The 20610-nt window shown below is 51.0% G+C and overlaps 1 protein-coding gene across 1 annotated transcript in view; it reads left to right on the plus strand.

Annotated features, from left to right (window-relative positions):
- Positions 1-20610, plus strand: part of LOC128137943 (uncharacterized) — a 27196-nt gene continuing 6586 nt past the window's right edge. Inside the window, exons 1-7 of the mRNA XM_052779205.1 lie at positions 1-93; positions 1802-1890; positions 3036-3543; positions 9109-9217; positions 11595-11650; positions 15340-15412; positions 15813-16057. Coding sequence (XP_052635165.1) covers positions 1-93; positions 1802-1890; positions 3036-3543; positions 9109-9217; positions 11595-11650; positions 15340-15412; positions 15813-16057 — 1173 coding nt within the window. The remainder of the gene's footprint in view (positions 94-1801; positions 1891-3035; positions 3544-9108; positions 9218-11594; positions 11651-15339; positions 15413-15812; positions 16058-20610) is intronic.

A 20610-nucleotide genomic window follows, 5' to 3' on the forward strand; every position in this document is an offset into this window, starting at 1 on the left:
ATGTTTGTCACCTCCGGGCGCGAGCTCAAGACTATCATTTTGCTGTCCTGGGTGACGCCGACTTACAAAAGGATTACGTCACGGGTCCTGAGGGTAAGCTGGTGGCCGTGCGCGGCGCCGATGTCATTCCCGTGCCTCCGGCGCCCTCTCTCCGAATTTGTTGGGAATCGCACCCAATCTGGGGGGAAGTTGGGGCGAACACTTTCTCCCCGCTCGTTCACCTCCCCTTCCTCCTGCAGGCTAATTACAGCAGCTTTTGAGAAGTTTGAATATCCCTGGGATGTTCAAGCCAGCATGCTCGTCTTGCTATGTCTCCCGAATGTGTTTCAGGTCTTGTTTAGGGCTCCAAAAAAGTTTTTTAAGAATACCACCCAGAGAGCTGCCCCAAGGCTGAAGAGTCAGGGGTGGCGTGGCATGTGGGAGAAAACAGGCAGGTATCTAGAGGACTTCTCACGTCCAGTGGTTTGGAACTTCACTCCCAAACAGCTACAGGACCCTGGTGAAGTGATAGAATATTGGAAAGCAAAATGCGGTGCCTGTTCCAAAGAGGCACAACTTACCGCACTGTGCTGGGCCCTGGCCAGTATCTACCAACCACTGCTCGATATTATGCGGCACCCTCAGGGGGAAGGGAGGCAAAACAGACCGACAGGCACTGCAGCTATTCCGACCCTCGTGACAAGCACTGCAGCTACCCTAACCAACCCCAGCGACAGGTGCCGCAACTGAACCAGAGAACCAACCTGTGCCGGTGTCAGCGGCCCCCATGCAGAAAAAGAAATACACGGAGAAATCGGTTCGCTTAGCGAGGGATGAAGGTGAACCAGGGTCATCATGAGAACAGGAGGAAGAGGCAGAACCCGAGATAAGCACCCGATCCCTGTCCCTGAGTGAGTTGCAAGATACACGAAAGGATTTTGGCCGCCATCCAGGTGAGCACATTGTTACCCGGCTGCTCCGATGCTGGGGTAATGGGCCAGTAGCTTGGAATTAGAGGGTAGGGAAGGCAAGCAGGTGGGATCCCTGTCTAGGGAAGGGGCCATTGACAAGGCGATTGGGAAAAAGACACGAGCCCTCAGCCTCTGCAGGGGACTTCTGTCAGGCGTGAAGGAAAAACACCCCTTCAAGGAAGATGTTACGTGTCACCCAGGCAAGTGGACCACCACGGAGAAATGTATCCAGTACCTGAGGGAATTAGCCGTGCTGGAGGTAATTTGTAATGATCCGGATAACAAGCAGTCACCCACAGATCCAGATGCAGTGCAATGCACACAACCCATGTGGCGGAAGTTTCTACGACGTGCACCAGTGTCATATGCCAACTCATTGGCAGTGATGTCCTGGAAAGAAGGCGAGGGACAAACAGTGGATGAAGTGGCTGGTTGACTCCGGCAATACCAAGGAAGTCTCTCTTCCTCCCGACGGGCCCGTGTCTCGGCTGTAGAGGAACTGTCCCGGGAGTTCCAGCAATTCAAAGAGGCTATGTCCTTCTCCCCACCTGTATGGGCCCGTGTCGCTGCTATTAGGAGTAAGCGTTCCTCTGCTCACGAGAGAGGAGATAGAAGGTACACACCATGGTGTACCCTGTGGTTTTACCTGCGTGACCGTGGAGAGGACATGAGGAAGTGGGATGGAAAACCTACCTCGACCCTAGATGCCCAGGTACGTGAGCTGCGAGGAAAAGCAATCAGAAAAGAGGATTCCTCCTGGAAAAATGCCGCTCCAGTTTCCAGCGGGCAGCTCCCCAGGCAGAGTAGAAGGGCTGAGCTCATTTCTGATCCAGGCATTTCCTGAGAGGCAGGAGGAGTCCAGATGCTCCCGAGCAGCACCAAAGTGGTGCAAGCGCTTGTCTGAGCCGGGTTCCCCAGGCAGGGCTGCCGTCAGAAGCCGGTGAGCACTGACTGCCTCCTGGTTCAACAAAGAGGAACTCCTCATTTTAATGGAAAGGATGTACTTTACAGGGCAAAGGGAAATGCTGACTGTCCTGGCCTCCACGTTCTGTGTTTAGGTTTTTATTTAGTTCCTTAGGAGCCTCTTCTTTTACACCAAAATCCATTTTTGTGCTTGGCACAAGAGAATGAACGGGGACATTGTTTTTCCTACAAACGTCACTGTTAGGCTTTCGTGGGAGAAAAAGTGCCTTCTGTTTTGATCATCGCTCGGCTAGGTCACTGACCATTGGCGCTTTTCGGTTGTGTCTGTTTGAGAAGTAAAAGGTGGCTGCCAGACAGGCTCCCGACAGCTATCTATGAGGGTGTTTCCTCCCCCAAACCCCAGAAGAGCCTAACGCTGCTGCTGTTGCATTTCTGTGGCCCTCCAGCAATCCCACTGTGTGCGTAGGGGAGGGATGAAAAAATCTCTGGGAATCTTTGCGTGAAGGGTGCCTAGACCAAGAAAAGGCAAACCTGCTGACATCATCGCAACTGGGGAGAGAAAGGGCTGAGCTACCGGGGCCACTGCCAGCATACTGTCATTAGGCACCAGAGTTAACGTTGACTCGAGAGGCCTGGGCAGAGCCCAGACCCCCCTGAAAGCAGCTGCAAGACCTGCCACGAGGTACAGGCCAACTCCTCTGATGCTTCGGGCTCACGCTGGAACCCAAAGCGCTCCAAGCCCCAAAATGCAGCTGCCTCTGCAGCGCAGCAGCAGCAGCAGCCAGTGCAGAGCAGCGTGGGGAGCTGGAGCAGAGGGAGGGGGCGCCCGGGCCGGGCTCGGCTTATCTCGGCTGGGCTCGGCTCCCTTCGGCTGGGCTCAGCTCGGCTCCTTTCGGCTCATCTGGTTTCGGCTCGGCTCGGCTCCTTTCGGCTCATGTCGTTTCGGCTGCGCTCGCCTCCCCTCGGCTCCGCTCGTTTCCATTCGGCTCATCTCGTTTGGGCTCGGCTCCCCTCGGCTCGGTTCGGCTCATCTCGTTTGGGCTCGGCTGGGCTCGGCTCCGCTCCGGCCGCAGCCGCGGCCCGGCCCCGCCTGAGGCAAGGGCGGGCGGCGGGCGCGGCGGGGCCGGTGGCCGTGGCGGGGGCTCCTCCCCGTGCGTGGAGCGGTGGGCTGCCCGGCGGTCGCCAGCGCCGGGGCTGCCCGGGGGCCTCGCAGGCCGGCAGCGGGGCTGAGGCGGCGGCGGCGGCGGTGGCGGCATCTCCCCTCGCGGCAGGCCGGGGCGCCGGGTCCCGGCCTTCCCCCCGCAGGCCCGGCCAGCCCCGGCCCCTCCCTGCCGCCCCCGGGGCTGCGGGGGCAGCAGGGGACTGCCTGCCGCTGGTGGCTGTCCGGCGGAGGCCGGCGGGCACCGCGGAGACGTGCGGCTGTGGAGAGAAAGGAGTTTCTGCCGGCTGTCCCCGCAGGGAGCCGCAGCCGCCGGGGGTGTCCCTCACAGCCCGGCGTCGGTGGCGGGCTGCGACACAGTCCTGCCCGGGCGTTCTTGGCAGCCCCCGGGGCAAGAGGCCTGTCAGGCTTCAGGGAGGTCGGCAGCGGCATTTCCAGAGCAGTCCCGTCCCGTTGGCTCTCCTGCTTCCTTCCCCGGGCTGGGAGAAAGGAGGACGTCCTCGAAAGCAGGTCCCTGTCGGTTGCCCGAAACCGGGTTTCTTCCTGCAGGCAGGCTTGTGTACGCACTTAAAATCTGGCAGGTGAGCATGTTGAAGCTACAGCCTGCAGTCTGGTGACTGCAGGTAGCAGTGAGTTCATAGGAGACCCTAAATTCAGACGGTGGGGGCTGCTCTTTTCCTGCCTTCTTTCACCGAGCGTGAAAGCGGTCACTTCCAAGTGGCTGCTGCCCTTGGACAGGCTGAGCATTGGCCTGAGAGGGTAACGGGAGCTTTAAAAAGCATTCCTGTTTCACTGCCGTGTGTGGATTTCGTGCTTCAGTGGGAAAAGAGGCTGGCTTTACTGACGGTATTTTGAAAATTTGTTTAAAGCGTTCACCTGAGAAGCTCTAGAGCCTTTGTAGTGGTTTAAGCCCAGCCGGCAGCTAAGCCCCTCACGGCCGCTCGCTCGCTGCCCCGCAGTGGGAGGAGGGAGAGAATCGGAAGGGTGAATCAACTCGCAGGTTGGGATAAAGGCGGTTTAATCAGTCAAGCAAAAGCTGTGCACGCGAGCAAAGCAAAATCAGGAATTCGTTCAGTGCTTCTCATTGTCTGGCAGGTGTTTTATTTGCAGGAAAGCAGGGCTCCATCACGCCTAACAGTTACTTGGGCATGTCCCCCCTTCCTTCTTCTTCCCCCAGTTATATTGCTGAGCGTGACATCCTATGGTCTGGAATATCCCTTGGGTCAGTTGGGGTCAGCTGTCCCAGCCTTGTGCCCCCCCAGCTTCTTGTGCACCCCCAGCCGACTCCCTGGTGGGGTGGTGTGAGGAGCAGAAAAGGCCTTGACGCTGTGTAAGCACTGCTTTTCATGCCAGTGAGGTTGCAGCAGGGCTAAAATGCCATAGGCAGTGACTCAAGCCTCTGCCTAGAGAGTGGTTTTATGAGTGTGAGTGAATTTGCTTTTGCAATGAGATGTGCACAGGCACTGCCAAGGCCTGGGTTTACTCTGGAAGTGACTGTTGTTAGCTGCAGAAGAATTGTAGAGGCTGTGCTATGAACACCACGCAAATTAGGCTGTCTCCAGACCTGAAGCTGCATTAAATCTCGTGCCACACTAGTCTCCTTTTTTCTTTGGAGAAGTAGGCTGAGTCTTTGAAATTCTGCCACATGACTTTATTTTGGGATGAATTGAAACGCAGTTGTTTCTTTAGCTTTGCTTATTAGCATTCTGCTGGAATAGTGTTAGATCCAGGAGGATTAAGCTTCCTCCTTGTTTTGTTCTCTGTGTTGATTTTGGAGAGGAAGGTGTGTTGTCTGTCTTGTGGTGTCGTGTGGTGTTCAGAAGATGCTTGAAATGTTGCTCTTGTCTGTGACCAAGCTCTTTCCCTCAGCGTAATCCCTTTGGACAGCACTGCCAGTAGTGTGCGTACATTTCTGAACAGCCTGCAGGTGTTTGATCTCCTGATGGTAGAGAGCGCACTGCATTTGTTTGAGTTTGGCAGCCTGTCATCGCCCCTTGCTTTCTTCCATTCTTTCCACCCTCTTCTCCTCATCGCCGCTTCAGCGTCCCTTCCTGAATCGTACTTTTGTGTCCCTGCTGATTCATGAAGACTTCATGACCACAGCGTAAGTCTTGGGTGGGTGATATCTGTCCTTCTGCTGTGGCGCGCTGTGTAATTCCTTTCATTAACTTGTTCCATGTTAAGCAAGGAGAGGGCCTTTCTGAAGAGGAAGGAAAGTTCTCATCTCTGACCGAGTTCTGGCTGGGGCCCCTGAATGTGGAGGATATGAGAATGGCTGCCTGCCAGACCATATACCAGAGAATACTTGCATGCCATAATTCCTTACACTCCACCGTATTTCTTTATTTCCAAGTGACATTTGTGCGACATTTGTTTACTTCTTCATGGGTTCAGCTTTTCTTTGAGACGTTCTCTCTCCCTGTGCATTTTATTGTTGGCCGATACCTAGCAGCAAACAACTTTTGAGAAGCTGGCTTACAAAAGATGTAGTTACTAGTTGGGAACACAGTTTGATGCAGGCAGTACACAGCTCCCAGCATCACAGGGCCTAGCTCCAATGCCGTGAAGGCCCGTTCCTCTGCAGGTTTGCACTGTGGAGGGGATTAAGAGACACGTCCTGCCGGTTCCTTCTTTTAGTCCCTTGAGCAGAATGGCATTGCAATAGGCTGGAAGAGAGAGGTGCTGATTTGAGGGCACCTTGTCAAAAACCCCAATCCTAAAGGTTACTGAGGATCGACTGAAAAGATCTGATCTCTGATCCTTTGTATCCTCAGACGCACAAAATACAAAAGGGCAGAAAATTGCAAAGGAACAGTCCTTGTGGAAGAATGGATGTTTTTTAAGAACAATAAACTGGGAATTCATCTGCCTGCTAAGTATTTTCTCTGTGCAATGGGAATGATGTTTTGTTGTTTAAACTCTTACAAGGAATGTAGCTCTGTTGCTTTTTGGTTGGGGTGGGACTAACTCTCTCTGTTTGTTTCACAGCGCTCCGGATCTCGACACCACTGAAAGTGCTGTCAAGGAGTTAGAGGTAGGAGATGAAGCAGGTCCATGGGACGTTGCACTATGTATCTAGAACTCAGCTCTTTTCAGCAAAACATATCTTGTGGTAAGTCACTATGGTTATGTTTGGATAATGTCTGGAAACATCTACGATCTGTGTCTTGCTTTTTCCTTTCCCTTCCTCCACTGTGTCTTTGAATTAGAGGGAGCAAAACTGCGTGCGGTATGGCTGTACCATGGATTTGAAATAGAGCATAGCAATGTGTTCTCTTTTGTCCTGTGTTGCTTTTTGAAAATGTCTAGAATTTCTCTTTGCCTTCTCACCCACTGCTGACTCTTCAGCTAGTATTTTTATGAAGCAATGCCCAGTGGCTCCCAACCTTCATGCTTGAATGTCAGTAGCTAGGCTGGAGCCAGTACATACGTATGGAACACCTGTTTTTCTTCCTTGTGCTTGACTACATTTGTTGATGTTGAACTTCACACTCTCTGTTTCTATTTTCCTAAAGGCAGAATGCATTTGTTTTTCTAAATAATGATAGTAATAATGGTAATAATGTCTTTTGTATAATTAGCAACTGTTGTCACCTCCCTAGTGTCTCATTTTCCAGGTTTTCTATGAATTCCCTGACCAGCCTCAGGCCCCAGCTGCGACCTCTGTGGGACTCTGCATTGAACCTGCTCTGTTGTGAAAACTGAGTGTTTTTTCTTACTGTTTCCTGTTCTGATTATTGGTCCCTGGGAGAAGCTGCTGCTGGTCTTTCTTGTGAGCACTTAGTAGATATTCAGATCTCCTTTATCAAATGGACAAGTAGTCCAAAGCAATTGTCCCCATCCCATTGGCATGTGTTATTCACAGCCAGGAATTCTGAAAGAGCTGTATTTGCAGTTCTTCAGTTTCAAGATATCATATGGAAGTCCAGCATTGTTTCTAAGTCGTTTATCTTGTTCTCAGGAAGTGAGGTACAATGCAAAACTGTACTTTAAAGTTGGTTAAAGAAAGTCCAGTCACCAAATATTCACCAGATTTTATAATACCTCTGTTACAGGTAAAGAAGTAAACAAGGGCAGTGATGAGCTTGTAAGTTGCGTGTGTGGTTTTGTTTTGTGTGTTGTTTTTTTTTTTTTAAAAAAGTGATATTCCAAGTAGTCTGGAGAAGCAGAATATATATCTAGGCAATGCTATAGTCCTCCTGTTTCAGGGTGTCAGTCAGGCAGTGTAAGGTGGGAGTGAATTCTCACCTAGAACCATCCAAGTTGAGGGAAACCTTCCTGTCAATTCCAGTGTACTTTGAATGAAGTCCTGCCTGAGGACGCGAGAGCCGTGCTGGCTTCAGTTAAATGTGTTTTTGGCAAGTCTGAGCTGAGCTGTCAAATGGTTTCTTCACTGTGAGAGTCTGTATGAGGTCAACATTGCTGAATAATTAAGTAGTTTCCTAAGTGCTGTACGTGTCGAAAACAACAAAGTTAAGCTTCTTTGGAAAGTTGTTGTTTAGTGAGAGCTCAGGGTGGGTTTGTTTTCAATACAGGTAAGTGTCTGAAGATGGAGTGAATTAGTGAAGGTGTTCTGTCCAAATTCCCCCCGAGAAAATCCCGCTCTCTCTGCTAGCATTATGTTCCTGCTAATGACGTTCCTAGGCCCTCCTCTAAAAATGGAGCAAATAGGATGTCCTGGGAAGCAGTAGTTCCTGTTTAAAACTGTTGAGCATAATTCTCTGGATGGCCTCTCAGTGTGTACCTTCTGTTTGAATAAGGCAGCTAATCTTTTATTCCTGAATAATTTTTTGGTTTTTGTTGTATAAGCCTGGACAATGTTGCGAAATACGGATGTATATTAAGTCTGACTTCTGTTCTAGAATAGAAAAGTGTATTGGCTTTGTGTGGCAAGGTTTTGGTAGCAGCAGGGGGGGAGTTACAGGGGTGGCTTCTGTGAGAAGCTGCTGGAAGCTTCCCCTATGTCCGACAGAGCCAATACCAACCGGCTCTAAGACGGACCCGCCACCGGCCAAGGCCGAGCCAATCAGCGACAGTGGTAGCACCTCTGTGATAACATATTTAAGAAGGAAAAAAAAGTTGCTGGGACATACAGAAATGGCACCCGGAGAGAGGAGTGAGAACGCGTAAGAGAAACAACCCTGCAGACAGCAAGGTCAGTGAAGAAGGAGGGGGAGGAGATGCTCCAGGCACCGGAGCAGAGATTCCCCTGCAGCCCGTGGTGAAGGCCATGGTGAGGCAGGCTGTCCCCCTGCAGCCCATGGAGGTCCACGGTGGAGCAGATATCCACCTGCAGCCCGTGGAGGACCCCACGCCAGAGCAGGTGGGTTCCCGAAGGAGGCTGTGACCCCGTGGGAACCCCGTGCTGGAGCAGGCTTCTGGCAGGACCTGCGGATCTGTGGAGAGAGGAGCCCACGGAGCAGGTCTTCTGGCAGGACTTGTGACCCCATGGGGGACCCATGCTGGAGCAGTGTGCTCCTGAAGGACTGCATGCTGTGGAAGGGACCCGTGCTGGAGCAGTTCATGAAGAACTGCGGCCTGTGGGAAGGACCCACATTGGAGAAGTTCGTGGAGGACTGTCTCCCGTGGGAGGGACCCCACGCTGGAGCAGGGGAAGAGTGTGATGAGTCCTGCCCCTGAAGAGGATGAAGCGGCAGAAATAACGTGTGATGAACTGACCGTAAACCCCATTCCAAAGTCCCCCTGCGCCGCTGGGGGGGGTAGGTAGAGAATCCGGGAGTGAAGTTGTGCCCGGGAAGAAGGGAGGGGTGCAGGGAAGGTGTTTTGAGATTTGGTTTTATTTCTCGTTACCCTACTCTGGTTGATTGGTAATAAATGGAGTTAATTTTTCCAAGCTGAGTCTGTTTTGCCCGTGACAGTAATTGGTGAGTGATCTCTCCTGTCCTTATCTCGACCCACGAGCCCTTTTGTTATATTTTCTCTCCCCTGTCCAGCTGAGGGGTGGGGGGGAGTGATAGAACGGCTTTGGTGGGCAGCTGGCATTCAGCCAGGGTCAACCTGCCAGAAAAAGTCAAAATCAAATTTTATCAATACCACGTTTGCAATGTTTTGAAGGTCAAGAGAAGAAAAGAAGTGTCAGGAAGTGCTGCAGTGGAAGAAATGGTGAAGAGGAGAAGAGTGGAAGTCGGAGCGGAGGCCTCATGCCCACAGTCGGGTATGGGCAGGTCAGTTGACTACAAAGTAGCCTTCCAGGGCACATATCAATGTTTTTGATGTCTCTTGCGCCTTCCTCGTATTTCATTCCTGTGTAACCCTTTGGCCCATTTGTCTTCTTCCTTCTCTTCCATAGGTGACAGAATCTAAGCAGCATTGCCCACGTTTGGAGAAAAGTTCTCCTGTGCTTTCAGGTTCCCATGCCGTTAACTAGAGCTCTTCCCGTCTAACTCCTTTGTGTTAACGTTACCTGCAGAATCACAGCGGGATGAGAACTGGGCAGCTCGACAAAGCGGTGCACTGGCTTGCACAGCTGAGGCAGGGATGACAAGGGAGGAACTGGGAACAGTTTTCTAGCTGCCTCCCAGCCTGTTCCTCTGAGTCGGCTGATGACTGCTGCCTCTCGGCTTGAGGCAGAGATCTCTGTCTGTGGCTTTCACAGAACCATTGAGGTTTTCGGGACCTTTGATATCATCGAGTCCAACGCCTCCTGCTCAAGCAGGGTCACCCAGAGCAGGTTGCCCAGGACGTGTCCCCTCAGGTTTTGAGTGGGCTCCAAGGGTGGAGACGCCACAACTTCTGTGGGCAACCGGTTGCAGTGCTTGACCACAGTTGCAGTCAGAAAGTTTTTTCTTGTGTTCAGCTTTAATTTCATGCTTTGCGGTTTGTGCCCTTTGCCTCTTGTCCTGCCAGAAGGCGCTGCTGAGGAGAGCCCGTCTCCCTCTTCTTCCTTCCCTCCCATCAGGTGTACATTGGTAAGAGCCCCCTGAGCCTTCTCCAGGCTGAAGAGTCCCAGCCTCTCCGCATATGAAGAGTGCTCCAGTCCCTTCATCATCTTTGTGGCCCTTTGCTGGGCTCACCCCAGTGAGTCCCAGTCTCGTCCTGGGGAGCCCAGTGTGGACAGAGCACACAGACTGGCCTCAGCAGCCCTGAGCAGAGGGGAAGGATCACCTCCCTCCCTCGAGCTGCTGGCAAAACTCTTCCTAACGCAGCTCAGGGTGTTGTTGGCCGCCTTCAGTGCGAGGGTGCAATGCTGGCTTGTGGTAGCTAACTTCAAGGTTAGTTCTTGATTACCTTTCAGAGGCAGGCCCATTGTTAGTTATAGTCTGGCAGGCTTCTTTCTTTCATGGAGTGTAGCTTTTAAAAACAGAAGATTTGTGTCTGTACTTAACATTCACAAGTATGTGGCAGAGAGTCCCAGATCCAGCGTTGTGGTCGGAAGTGTTTATGCTCACCTTTCCCCTTCCATGGTGACGTACAGACCATGTCAAATCATCTCCCTTGTTGCCTTCTATTCTACCCAATTCCCAAATGTATTTCATGCAGAGGTTATAATGGGAGAAGTCTGAAGCCAGTTCTTTTCCTGCTCATACAGATGTAGTCCTTTCATTCCCCACCCCACCCCCTCCATCAGTTTCTAGTCACAATAAAACTGCTGGACATGAGTGAAGAATGAGACCAGGATCCAGAATGCTTTCTAATCTCTTTTAGCCAAGGCGTGAGTTGTAGATTCATAAAATACAAGGCCAGAAAGGGCTATTTCATGGTCCAGTCTGGCAGTTCTCTCTTAGTCCTGTGTCTTGCCCCAGCAGTTATGCTATTCCAGAAAAGATTGAAACAGTTAATAATTCTACAGTGTATTCTTGATTTCAAGATTAAACCGGTCAGGCATCAACTTCAAGCCTTCTGTCATTTTTTTCTGGTTACTCTGTTAGACTGAAGAGCTGAGCATTCAGTCTGAGCATTCCCCCACCCTGGGAAGGAGTTTGCCTGCTGTAGTCAGACCACTTCTTGATCTTTTTTTTCTTTTTGGGAAGCTCTTTTGCTCGTAAGTCCTCCTGGGGCATTTGGATTTGGGTTTTCTTGGAGTGCTATTGAGTGTTGAGCTATCGGAATCTCCAGGTGATGCTGATCAGCTCCAAGAGCACTATTTTGTGTGTGAAGCCAGGACCGGTTTTCCCCACGTGCATCACTTTGTACTTCTCTGCCATTTTATTGCTCCACGACCGAGTCTTGTAAGATCTTTCTACGGTTCTTTGCTACCTGCCCTTCTCTTTGTGTTAGTAATCTTGTAGGATTTGCAAGCTTTCTCACCTCGCTGCTCATCCCCCTTTCCCTGTCACGTCATGCTGTTTTTCTCTTTAACTGCTTGTTGGGCTTACTAGAAAAGCAGAAAGCCTAATACTGGAGTGAGTGCCGATTTTCATTTTTTAAATGAGACTTTGAAACATGAGTACAAATACAGATTAAGGGTATCTATCTTGTTGGCTTAGAGGGAGGTGCTAAACCCCTGCTTTCTAATGAAATACTTGAGCAGCCATTTACAAGATGGCTTCCTTTTTGTGACTTTTGGTAAACTCAGTTCTTACCTGTTTGACTTATTTTTCGAACTGGAGCCGAGCGTGTTTGCCATATGAGTAAAGCAAAGCATGGATTTGAAACGGTAAGCTACAGAATATTCAGAAAGAGGCAATAGCATCTGTTTAGTCCTAGATTCTTAAAGTGGCAAGCATAAAAATGCCTTCAGGTAACTTTTTTTCCCTTTTCACCTGCATCACCTGCATGGAGGCATTTGTGATTCCTGCTCATCAAACTTATCCACGGGATGAGTTTGACCGGGAGCCAACACAGGCTTTTCTGACTGTGAAGCTACAAACTCTAGGGGTGAGCTTAGCCTCTCGGAGCTGAACCTGAAGGTTGCCCTGCCTTGTCTTCAAGAGACTCCAGTCCTCTTTTACCTCACCTGCTCCTTTGTGCAGAACTCCATGAAGGGCCAAGAGTGGGTGCTGACACCTTGACACTGGCTTCAGTGCGAGTGCTTGCCACTCCTCACCAGTGTCCTTTCTCTGTGCAGATGGCTTTGCAGGCATCTCCCTCTTCTTGAAACGGTGTCATGCCTTTTCTTGCTATGTCATCAGAAGGCAGATTTACGACAGGATTGTTCCAGAGGGATTGGCAGTTGCTTTCTAAACCCACTGTTCTCCAGAGACCTTGTCAGGAGGGCGAGATTCTTTCTCTTTTAGCCCACAAGCTAAAAGGCTGCTCTGACAGAGCTGCTGTTAGGCACACCCTTTAGGTAGGAGGGTCTTCCCTCCCCCCCCGTTCTCCTCCTCCTGGCTGTTGCCCATCCTCCCAGTGCATTTCATCCCTTTTCTGGATCCTGATAGCCGTTCTGCATTTAGTTCAAACCCCTGCCATGCTATTGCCTTCCTGGCCGCCTTCCCTCTCCAGCTCTTTGGAGAGAGTCTTTTCCGAGGAGGCAAACTTATTCCTCTTGGGGTTGTCGAGAAAGGAAGTTGCCTGGTGATATAAAAGGAACAGCTGCTTCTCCCACCATTCCCTGGGAGGTGAACAGTTGCATCAGATGCCCAGATTTCTGCGTGTTTCTGCATGATGACGTGCTGCCCCCATTTCAGAAACCTTTTGGACCTCTCCACAACTGGCTGAGCCTTTACGCAAATATCATCTGTGGGCTTGCTGCCTGCTGGCCAGGGCATACTGCCTGCTTGCTGCTGTAGGACTGGTTTCAGAGGGCCAATCTCAGCATAATTGCTCTGCAGGGAACCCCTGCATATACAGTGGCGGGCAATTTCAGGTGCTGCTAGTTGCATGGTTACCTTCAACCTGCACAGGTAAACTCCTGTATTGAAACAGCCCTCACCTTGTTTTAAGCCCAAAACTTTCTTTCAGAAGAGGGGGTTTTGGCAGGTTTCTTGGATTTTCAAGATAGGAAGGAGACTGCCTGGTAACTCCTCAGGAGCCTCCAGTACAGAAGAACTTCTCTAAAACAAGCAGGCTGATTTGTCTCTAAAACCTGTATCCCTTTTTATTCCCCTCAGCTCACCTTTGCAGGATTAGTGACAGGTCTCTCTACACATGCCCTTTCTGGCTTCTTTCCTCAGGTGCTCCAAACACTCTGTTGGTGGGATAAGGTCATCCTCTGAAAGATGCTTTTTTTTATTCCCCGCTTTGCTACTATCGCTGTCCCCAGAATGCCTCCGCTCCTTGTACAGTGGCTGAATTTCCCAAACATTAGGGTCCTCAGAAGCTGGAGCTCCAGGTTAGCATGTTGGACCCTGAGAAATGATGTGGTAGGTGACAGACATCACCATAACCTCCTATTGTGTTAACTGATGTGGGAGGACATGTCCTGAGCTCTTTCCAGGTAAACTGGAACTAGGATGAGTGAATCATCAACTTGGTAAATAGCAGTTCAGGTGAGAAGAACCTTCTCCAGAAGAGATGCTTGTGCCACCATGACTCGTGCCTGCAATTTGCACTAGTCAGGGCACTGTTACGCTGGGAGGGAGCTCCAGACACAAACTGGTGTCTTTATGAATACCAGACCAGATGTCAGGAGCACCGCATGGAATCCTGAGCAGATGACCTCTCCCTCGTGTGCTTTTTTAGGAGATCAGAGCCAGGTGCTTCTGTGACATGCCTTCCATTTGATTTGCTTTCCATTTGTTTTCTTCTGGTATTCAGGATGAGAAGAAAGATCAGGTTTAGGAAAAAACATCTCAGTAGTGCCTGTACTTTCTCAGGATTCTTCTGGTCATTCCTCCAGGGCTCTTGTTCAGTTTATGAGCAGTGTATGACTTTGGATCCAAATCCAGCTGGTGTTTTAGAGTGCATCTCGAAAAGGGAAGGGTCTCGTTAAAACATGAAGGAAATCTGTCTGCTTAGTACACGGAGGACTGACTTTACAGCATCGGCAGTCGATTCAGAAGGAGGAGCATGGAAGTGCCGCAGTCACATGGCTGTTGAATAGATTGCATTTTCAGCTCTCATCCAAATGCTTTCCAGGCCTGCGATTTTGACAGGAGGCTGTCTGGTCAGGATGATTGGAGTTGAGCCTGTGCATCTTTCTGCTTACCAAGAGCACCAGTAGAAGTCCAAGGAAGAAAGAACTGGGAGACGCTCAGCCTGTCACTGCAGATAATTTTCCTACCTTAGTTAATGCTCTGAGACTAAACTGCAAAGATCTCTGGCCATCTGAAGTTTGGAATTTCACGTGAACCTGAGCTTAGTGCAAGAGAAGCACCATCAGGGAGGGATCTATTCTTCTCTTCTCTTATCTCTGTGACAAAGTTGTTTTACTTTCTCCTGAAGAAGCTTAAGGGGTGGTTTTGTTGTTTGTGGTCCTTTGTATTGCTGATAGCCTTGCGAATGGGTATTCCTGGCTCACCTCTTGCTTCTGGCACTTTTCACTTTTGTCCCTGCCCTTTTACTCTGCTTCCTGAGTGTGTCTTAGCAGGACTGATGTCTAGGGGCCTGTATTGTCCAGCGGCTGTTATTTCCCACAGCACCTCTGTCGATGTTTTTTAAAATCTCTGTCTGTGCCGTAGCTGCTGTTCCTATTTCACTATCTATCTGCTATATTAAAGTCTAGTCATAGAATCATAGAATCATTTAGGTTGGAAAAGACCTTCAAGATCATCGAGTCCAACCATCATCCATGCCCACTAAACCATGTTATGGAGTACCCCATCTACACACTTTTTTAATACCTCCAGGGCTGGTGACACCACCACTTCACTGGGCAGCCTGTTCCAGTGTGTGACAACCCTCTCCGTAAAGAAATTTTTCCTAATATCTAACCTAAATCTCCCTTGCCGCAACTTGAGGCCATTTCCTCTCGTCCTATCTCCAGCCACCTGACGGAAGAGACCAGCACCCACCTCACTACAACCCCCCTTCAGGTAGTCGTAGAGAGCGATAAGGTCTCCCCTCAGCCTCCTCTTTTCTAGACTGAACAACCCCAGATCCTTCAGCCGCTCCTCATAAGACTTGTGCTCAAGGCCCCTCACCAACTTGGTTGCCCTTCTCTGGACACGCTCAAGCAGCTCAATGTCTTTCCTGTAGTGAGGGGCCCAAAACTGAACACAGTATTCAAGGTGCGGCCTCATGAATTCCAGCTTTCTGTTAGGCCTGGGAATGTCCTGAGGAGGGAGGGGTAGAAAGATATTGGTGAAGAAAGTCCTCATAGTAGCAGGAAAGAAAATAAAGTCACAGAACAAGAGAGTAGACCTTGCCTTTTAGTTCTTCAAGCAAGCAAGCGAAGAAACAAAGATCTCCTGTAGAACAGAATTTTACATGGTGTGAAAGTTCTTGGGTTCCTTTTCCTTTCAGAATTCCTCCAAAGAAGATGAGCGTGAGTTTAGTCCAGCATCCCTTACTGTGGGCTGTAACCGAGTGAGTTTTTGTAAGTAAGGAATTCCTGGCTTGTTTCATTCGAATTGGTCGTACAAAATCAAAAGCTGCAAGGATGGCATTGGTATTAGTTTTCCTTTAAAAGTGGTGTTTGATATTTTCCAGTACGTGAGACTAGGAATTAGAACCACCGAAGAGCAGTAGGTCAGCAATGATTTGGGCTGTAAGCAATTCCCACCCATAGAGCCAGGCTCCGTAGCTCTTTCAGAGCTGGGCTGTGAGATGGGAGCCTACCTCCAAACCAGTCTGCACCGTGATTGCTTTGAAAGCTCCCAGGTGTGAGGTCAGTCAGAGCCTGGACCCACCTCTCGGTTTCAGGGTCTGCCGTTGGGTCTGCAGGGAGTGTGGAGAGAGCGAGCTTGTGTTTTTGTTCTTGCTGCTGTTTCTTACAGGGGCACCTGTGGGATCTAACCTCGAACAAAGAACAGGAACCGGTCAGGCTGAGGGTGCGGTGCAGCTACTGCAGCAGCTGGACCAAATGGTGAACAAAGGAAACGTGGAGTCAGAAGGAAGAGGTCTCTCCAGGTTCTGGAGAAGGTACGACTACTGCAGCTACGAGCAGGTGCAGTCCTGGCTCTGTCCGAGCCTGTGCCTGATTCTGGCAGTTCAGGTGATTCTCCGTTCTCTTGAAGAATGGGTACCTCTTTTCTGTGGTTAAACCAAAGTCTGCCAAGGCAAAGGAGCATTCAGGGGTGTCCTTTTGTCTTGTGGTAAGGTGCAACATTCCCAGGAAATGGTCCTCTTCTGAGCTATCTTTGGGGAAAAAACTCCTCACGGGAGGGTTACTGACCTCAGTCACAGCCCTCATAGGCTGTGGCTTTTATCAGCTGAGGAGTGCCATCTCCAGCCCAGTTTCTAAAGGACTTTTACACACTCCCCCTTCTCGCGAGGCCTTCCTGGGAGGGACCTTCAGTCCCCTTAAGGCAAGTATGGCCTTTATTTGGCCGCTCAGCAACTGTGGCCTTTGTAACTTTGGTGTCCCAAAGACACCATTTCAAACCAAAATGAAAGGAGCCCCGCAGTTGCTGGGCATTGCTGACTAAAGGAGTGCTCTAAAGCTGTCGAAGCTGTGTGCCATAAGAGTGGTCTGTTCTCTGCACAGCACGTGTTGAACGTCGGCAGGAACTGTTTGATAGGTGGGTTAGTTTTGGAAGGAATAAAATGCCTTGTTAATCATAATGTATGCCAGTCCCCTTAACTATTGAGACTAGACCGTTACGGCACAGGTTGTTCTTTATGTTTCCTCTACTTTTTCGGTCTTCCTCTGTATTATTTTGTGCTGGGGTTGTGTCTTTCTGGTGGACAGAAATTACCTTGTTGTTACAATTCTCAGAGAAGTATTTTAGGTACAACGTGGGGGGGGTTTGTTGTTGTTGTTTCCCCGGCATAATCTTCTCGCCACTACAGCATCTCTTTGTTGGAAGGAACTGACCTGGAAGTACTAATGGTTGTGGAAAGGTAAACTTGTAGCGTGAATGTCGGGTTGTATTGTTTCTTTTGTAATTCAGCTTTTCACATTGCTTGTCTCCACTATTAAATGCTTTAAAATGAAATACGACTTTGTTTACGTTTTCAAATTAACGTACTGAAGATGTTGGGTTCGAATGTCTTTTTCTTCACAACCTAGAGGTTTTGGAAAAAGAGCAACAAGCTTTAAGGTGTTGATCCTTGAGTGTCATAAATCGGGAATTTTACATTTTAAAATCGTTGTATGAGACTCTAGTAAAACAAGCATCAGCTTGGAACTGTGTGTTATTTTAATCAGTCTTACCCTGGCAGAAAACACTCCTTCCCTCCAAGAAGAAGAAGTAGAGGTTTCTAGTATTGGATGGACTGCTGCCCTATGCTTCACAGCATTAAAAAGGTCAAAATTGGTGAAAATGTTTTGGATTAGATTTTGCCACTCTGCTACAAGTTGTGTCATTATTTATGCCTTTGATACGTAGTGGGATGAGGCTGGGAGTTAAGATTTCAGATGTGCCTAGGGCATGCTCAGGCAGCTTTTTGCCATCACGCTAGCGCATTTGCAATAAACCGTCATTCTTCAGCCCTCTCCTGAGCTGAGGCACCGTCAGCACGTACATGCACAATGCTGGTCTAACGCATAACACTGTGTTACTGGTGGTTACTGCAGCAGTAGCGACGTGTGGCCGTCTGACAGGGTAATGTGTCTGGCAGAATGAGGCGATGCTCTAAATGAGTCAGATAAGGCAACACGGGGTCTGTTTGGCTTGTTGCCACCGTGGTGCACGGATTATCCACCCTATACGCCTCTGTATTCATTCCCGGACTCCCGTCAGCAGTGAAAGAATGCTTTCCCTCCAAGAAGAAATGGGGTTGAGAAACTGGTTCCATTTATGCCGTTCTCCTTAGGCCTGTCCCACAAACCGTGGTACAGGCTGAGTGCACCAGGGTTCGGTCCCTTCTGCTGGGGGGCTGTACAATGAGACGGACGGCAGTGAGGACCAGGGAATGGATAGAGAGTTGACCAGACGGAGAACAAGCCATAAATAAGGGAAGCTATCCGTGAGTTGGTCTTCTTTAGCACTGGTTCTGTCAGGAGGAGGATGTCCCACTTCCCTGATCTTAGATGCAGCTGCATAAGAAAGGGCCTTTACCCTGCAAGAGCTGGGCTGGCTGAGGCTACAACCTACACACAAAGACATTTTGATGTCTCAGTCCGGAAAATGCCATTACAGAATTATGGGCAAAATGTGCATCCATTTTGGAAAAATCGTTTTAGATGATAAAGAACATGGGTTAATGAAATCTAAACAAAAATGGTTTTTATTTTAACTGGGATGATAGGCATTCTTTTAACTTTGAGAAAGCACCTTGTTCTTTAAAGCAGTGGCCGCTTTCTTAAAGGAAAGGGAAAGGTACTTAAAAAAGAACAAGCAGAAACAAGCAAGCTCTTCCCTCTCTTCCCCTTGGCATCCCATAAAGGCTGGAAAAAGCCCCACGCTTGCTTCTGTTGTCCTAAAAGCGGATTCGGTACATGGTGTGCAAGAGAACAATCTCACACAGGCGGGAGAGATAATGTTTTGTTCTGCGCAGGGTGCTCCGTGGACTTTGCACAAATCAAGCACGCCAGATTCATCAGCTGTGTCCCTTTTATACAGTAACAGTTGCATCTAATTTATCAAACTACTCCTACCTAATACATATTCAAACTATCTGATGCATGTGTGTAGCAGGACGTAACCCTGACGCATCAGATGCCTTCTCCGCACGTGCGTGGGTCTCGGCTGGTCTTCGGTGGTCCTTTGAGGAGGTATCCCCTCCTCGCTTTGACCGCTCAGTCGCTCTGTATCGGGTCAGTGGTTCATTTTCCTGCCAAGAGGGACGCACCATCCATGAGGAAGGACAGAAAGGATCAGCATTGGTGCTCCAGGTGAGGCATCATTAAACAGGAAGACTGGAAAAGATCAGGCTGATCTTGGCTAACTGACTAAATTTAGAACAGGACTTTCTAATCTACCACAGGGTTTTCTGCATCTGACATCACTTCCAGCGGTACCTGGGCTCGTGGCACCGGTGCCGTGTTGTCGGCACTGGTGACTGCGGACCTTGATGCTCCTAGCTGCTGAAGTCAGTGTGATCAGGCCCGAGAGCTCGTGGGTGAGGGAAGTCGGAACTGGAAAAGGCTTCTCCGTTTTTCCTCCTCCCGCTGGGCATTTTTGTGCTACTTACCCACTCCCTCCCCAAAAGGGGGAATCTCCTCTGCCCCGGTGCTGCTTGTCCTGCTGCTGGCTTTGCTTTTTTTGCGATTTACTTTCTTGGAGATGATAAGTTTGTATCAAAATACTGTATAGACACCAGGTGCTCCTGGGATCGATAGTTGCTGTTACCGCTTGTTGGCAATTACAGTTGCACTGGCTCGAGAGAGAGAGCGCTACCGAGCTAGATACACAGCCCCCACGCCCCCCCCCCTGCACACACACACGGACACTTGCTTTTTGAACCCCGGGCCCACTTGCTAGCGGGGACCTGGCGGCAACCTGTGGCAGAGCGGAGCGGTTCAGGGGAGGAAGCCCCCATGGCCGTGTGTCCGTCCGTTTCTTCTGCCTGGGGAAGGAAGGGGCGGCCGAGGGGGATGCGATGCCGTCCCCCAGCGCCTGGAGGGGGGGGCGACACCCCCGCCCCGCCGCTGTCAGTCAGTCCGTCCCCCCCCCGCTGTGAGGGCAGCGCTGTCAGTCCGTCCCGGGGCGGACCAAAGGGGGTCCTCCCGTGCCCCCGCCGCAGGGGGGGGTCGCCGCCAGGACAGAGCCGGCCCCGGCCCCGGCCCCGGCCCCGGCCCCGGCCCCGGCCCCGGCCCCAGCGCAGCCCCGGGGCTCTCCCGAGGCCCTTCCCGGGCCCCAGCGCAGCCTGCCGGGACAAGGGGGACCCGAGGACGGACGGAGTGGCGGGTGGCTCCCGGCGGAGAGAGCTTCCTCCAGAGGAGAACCCTCGTCTCCGGGAGCTTCCTTGGAGCAGCCTGGGGCCGCTGCCCGGCTGTCACTGCAACCGGCAGTCGGTCGCCGAGGCGAGCTGCCCCGGAGCCGGCCCGGCCCGCAGCGGAGCGGAGCGGAGCGGAGCGGAGCGGCAGGTCTCGGCGCCCGGGGCTCTGCCGAGGCAGGGACACGCCGGGGCAGCGGAGATCGAGGCAGGGACACGCCGGCGCAGCGGAGATCGAGGCAGGGACACGCCGGCGCAGCGGAGAGCCCCGCCGGCAGCCGCCGCGAGGCCCGGGCGTTGCCAGGGCAGCGGCGGGAGGTTTGAAGGCGCCGGCACGGAAAGGAGCGCTCCGTCGCCCAGGGGAGCCGCTCCGGAGCCGGCCCGGCCCGCAGCGCAGCGCAGCGGAGGGAGCCGAGCGGAGCGGAGCGGCAGGTCTCGGCCCGGGGGCCGCGCCACCCCCAGCCCTTTCCGAAGCGAAGGAAAAAGGAAAGGGAAAGGGAAAGGGAAAGGGAAAGGGAAAGGGAAAGGGAAAGGGAAAGGGAAAGGGAAAGGGAAAGGGAAAGGGAAAGGGAAAGGGAAAGGGAAGGAAAAGGAAAGGACAGGGAAAAGGAAAGGATAGGGAAAAGGAAAGAAAAAGGAAAGGGAAAGGAAAAGGAAAGGAAAAGGAAAGGAAAAGGAAAAGGAAAGGGAAAAGGAAAGGAAAAGGAAAAGGAAAGGACAGGGAAAAGGAAAGGACAGGGAAAAGGAAAGAAA

The sequence above is a fragment of the Harpia harpyja genome (assembly GCF_026419915.1).
Source record: "Harpia harpyja isolate bHarHar1 chromosome 5 unlocalized genomic scaffold, bHarHar1 primary haplotype SUPER_5_unloc_1, whole genome shotgun sequence".
In the NCBI taxonomy this organism is placed as follows: Eukaryota; Metazoa; Chordata; class Aves; order Accipitriformes; family Accipitridae; genus Harpia; species Harpia harpyja.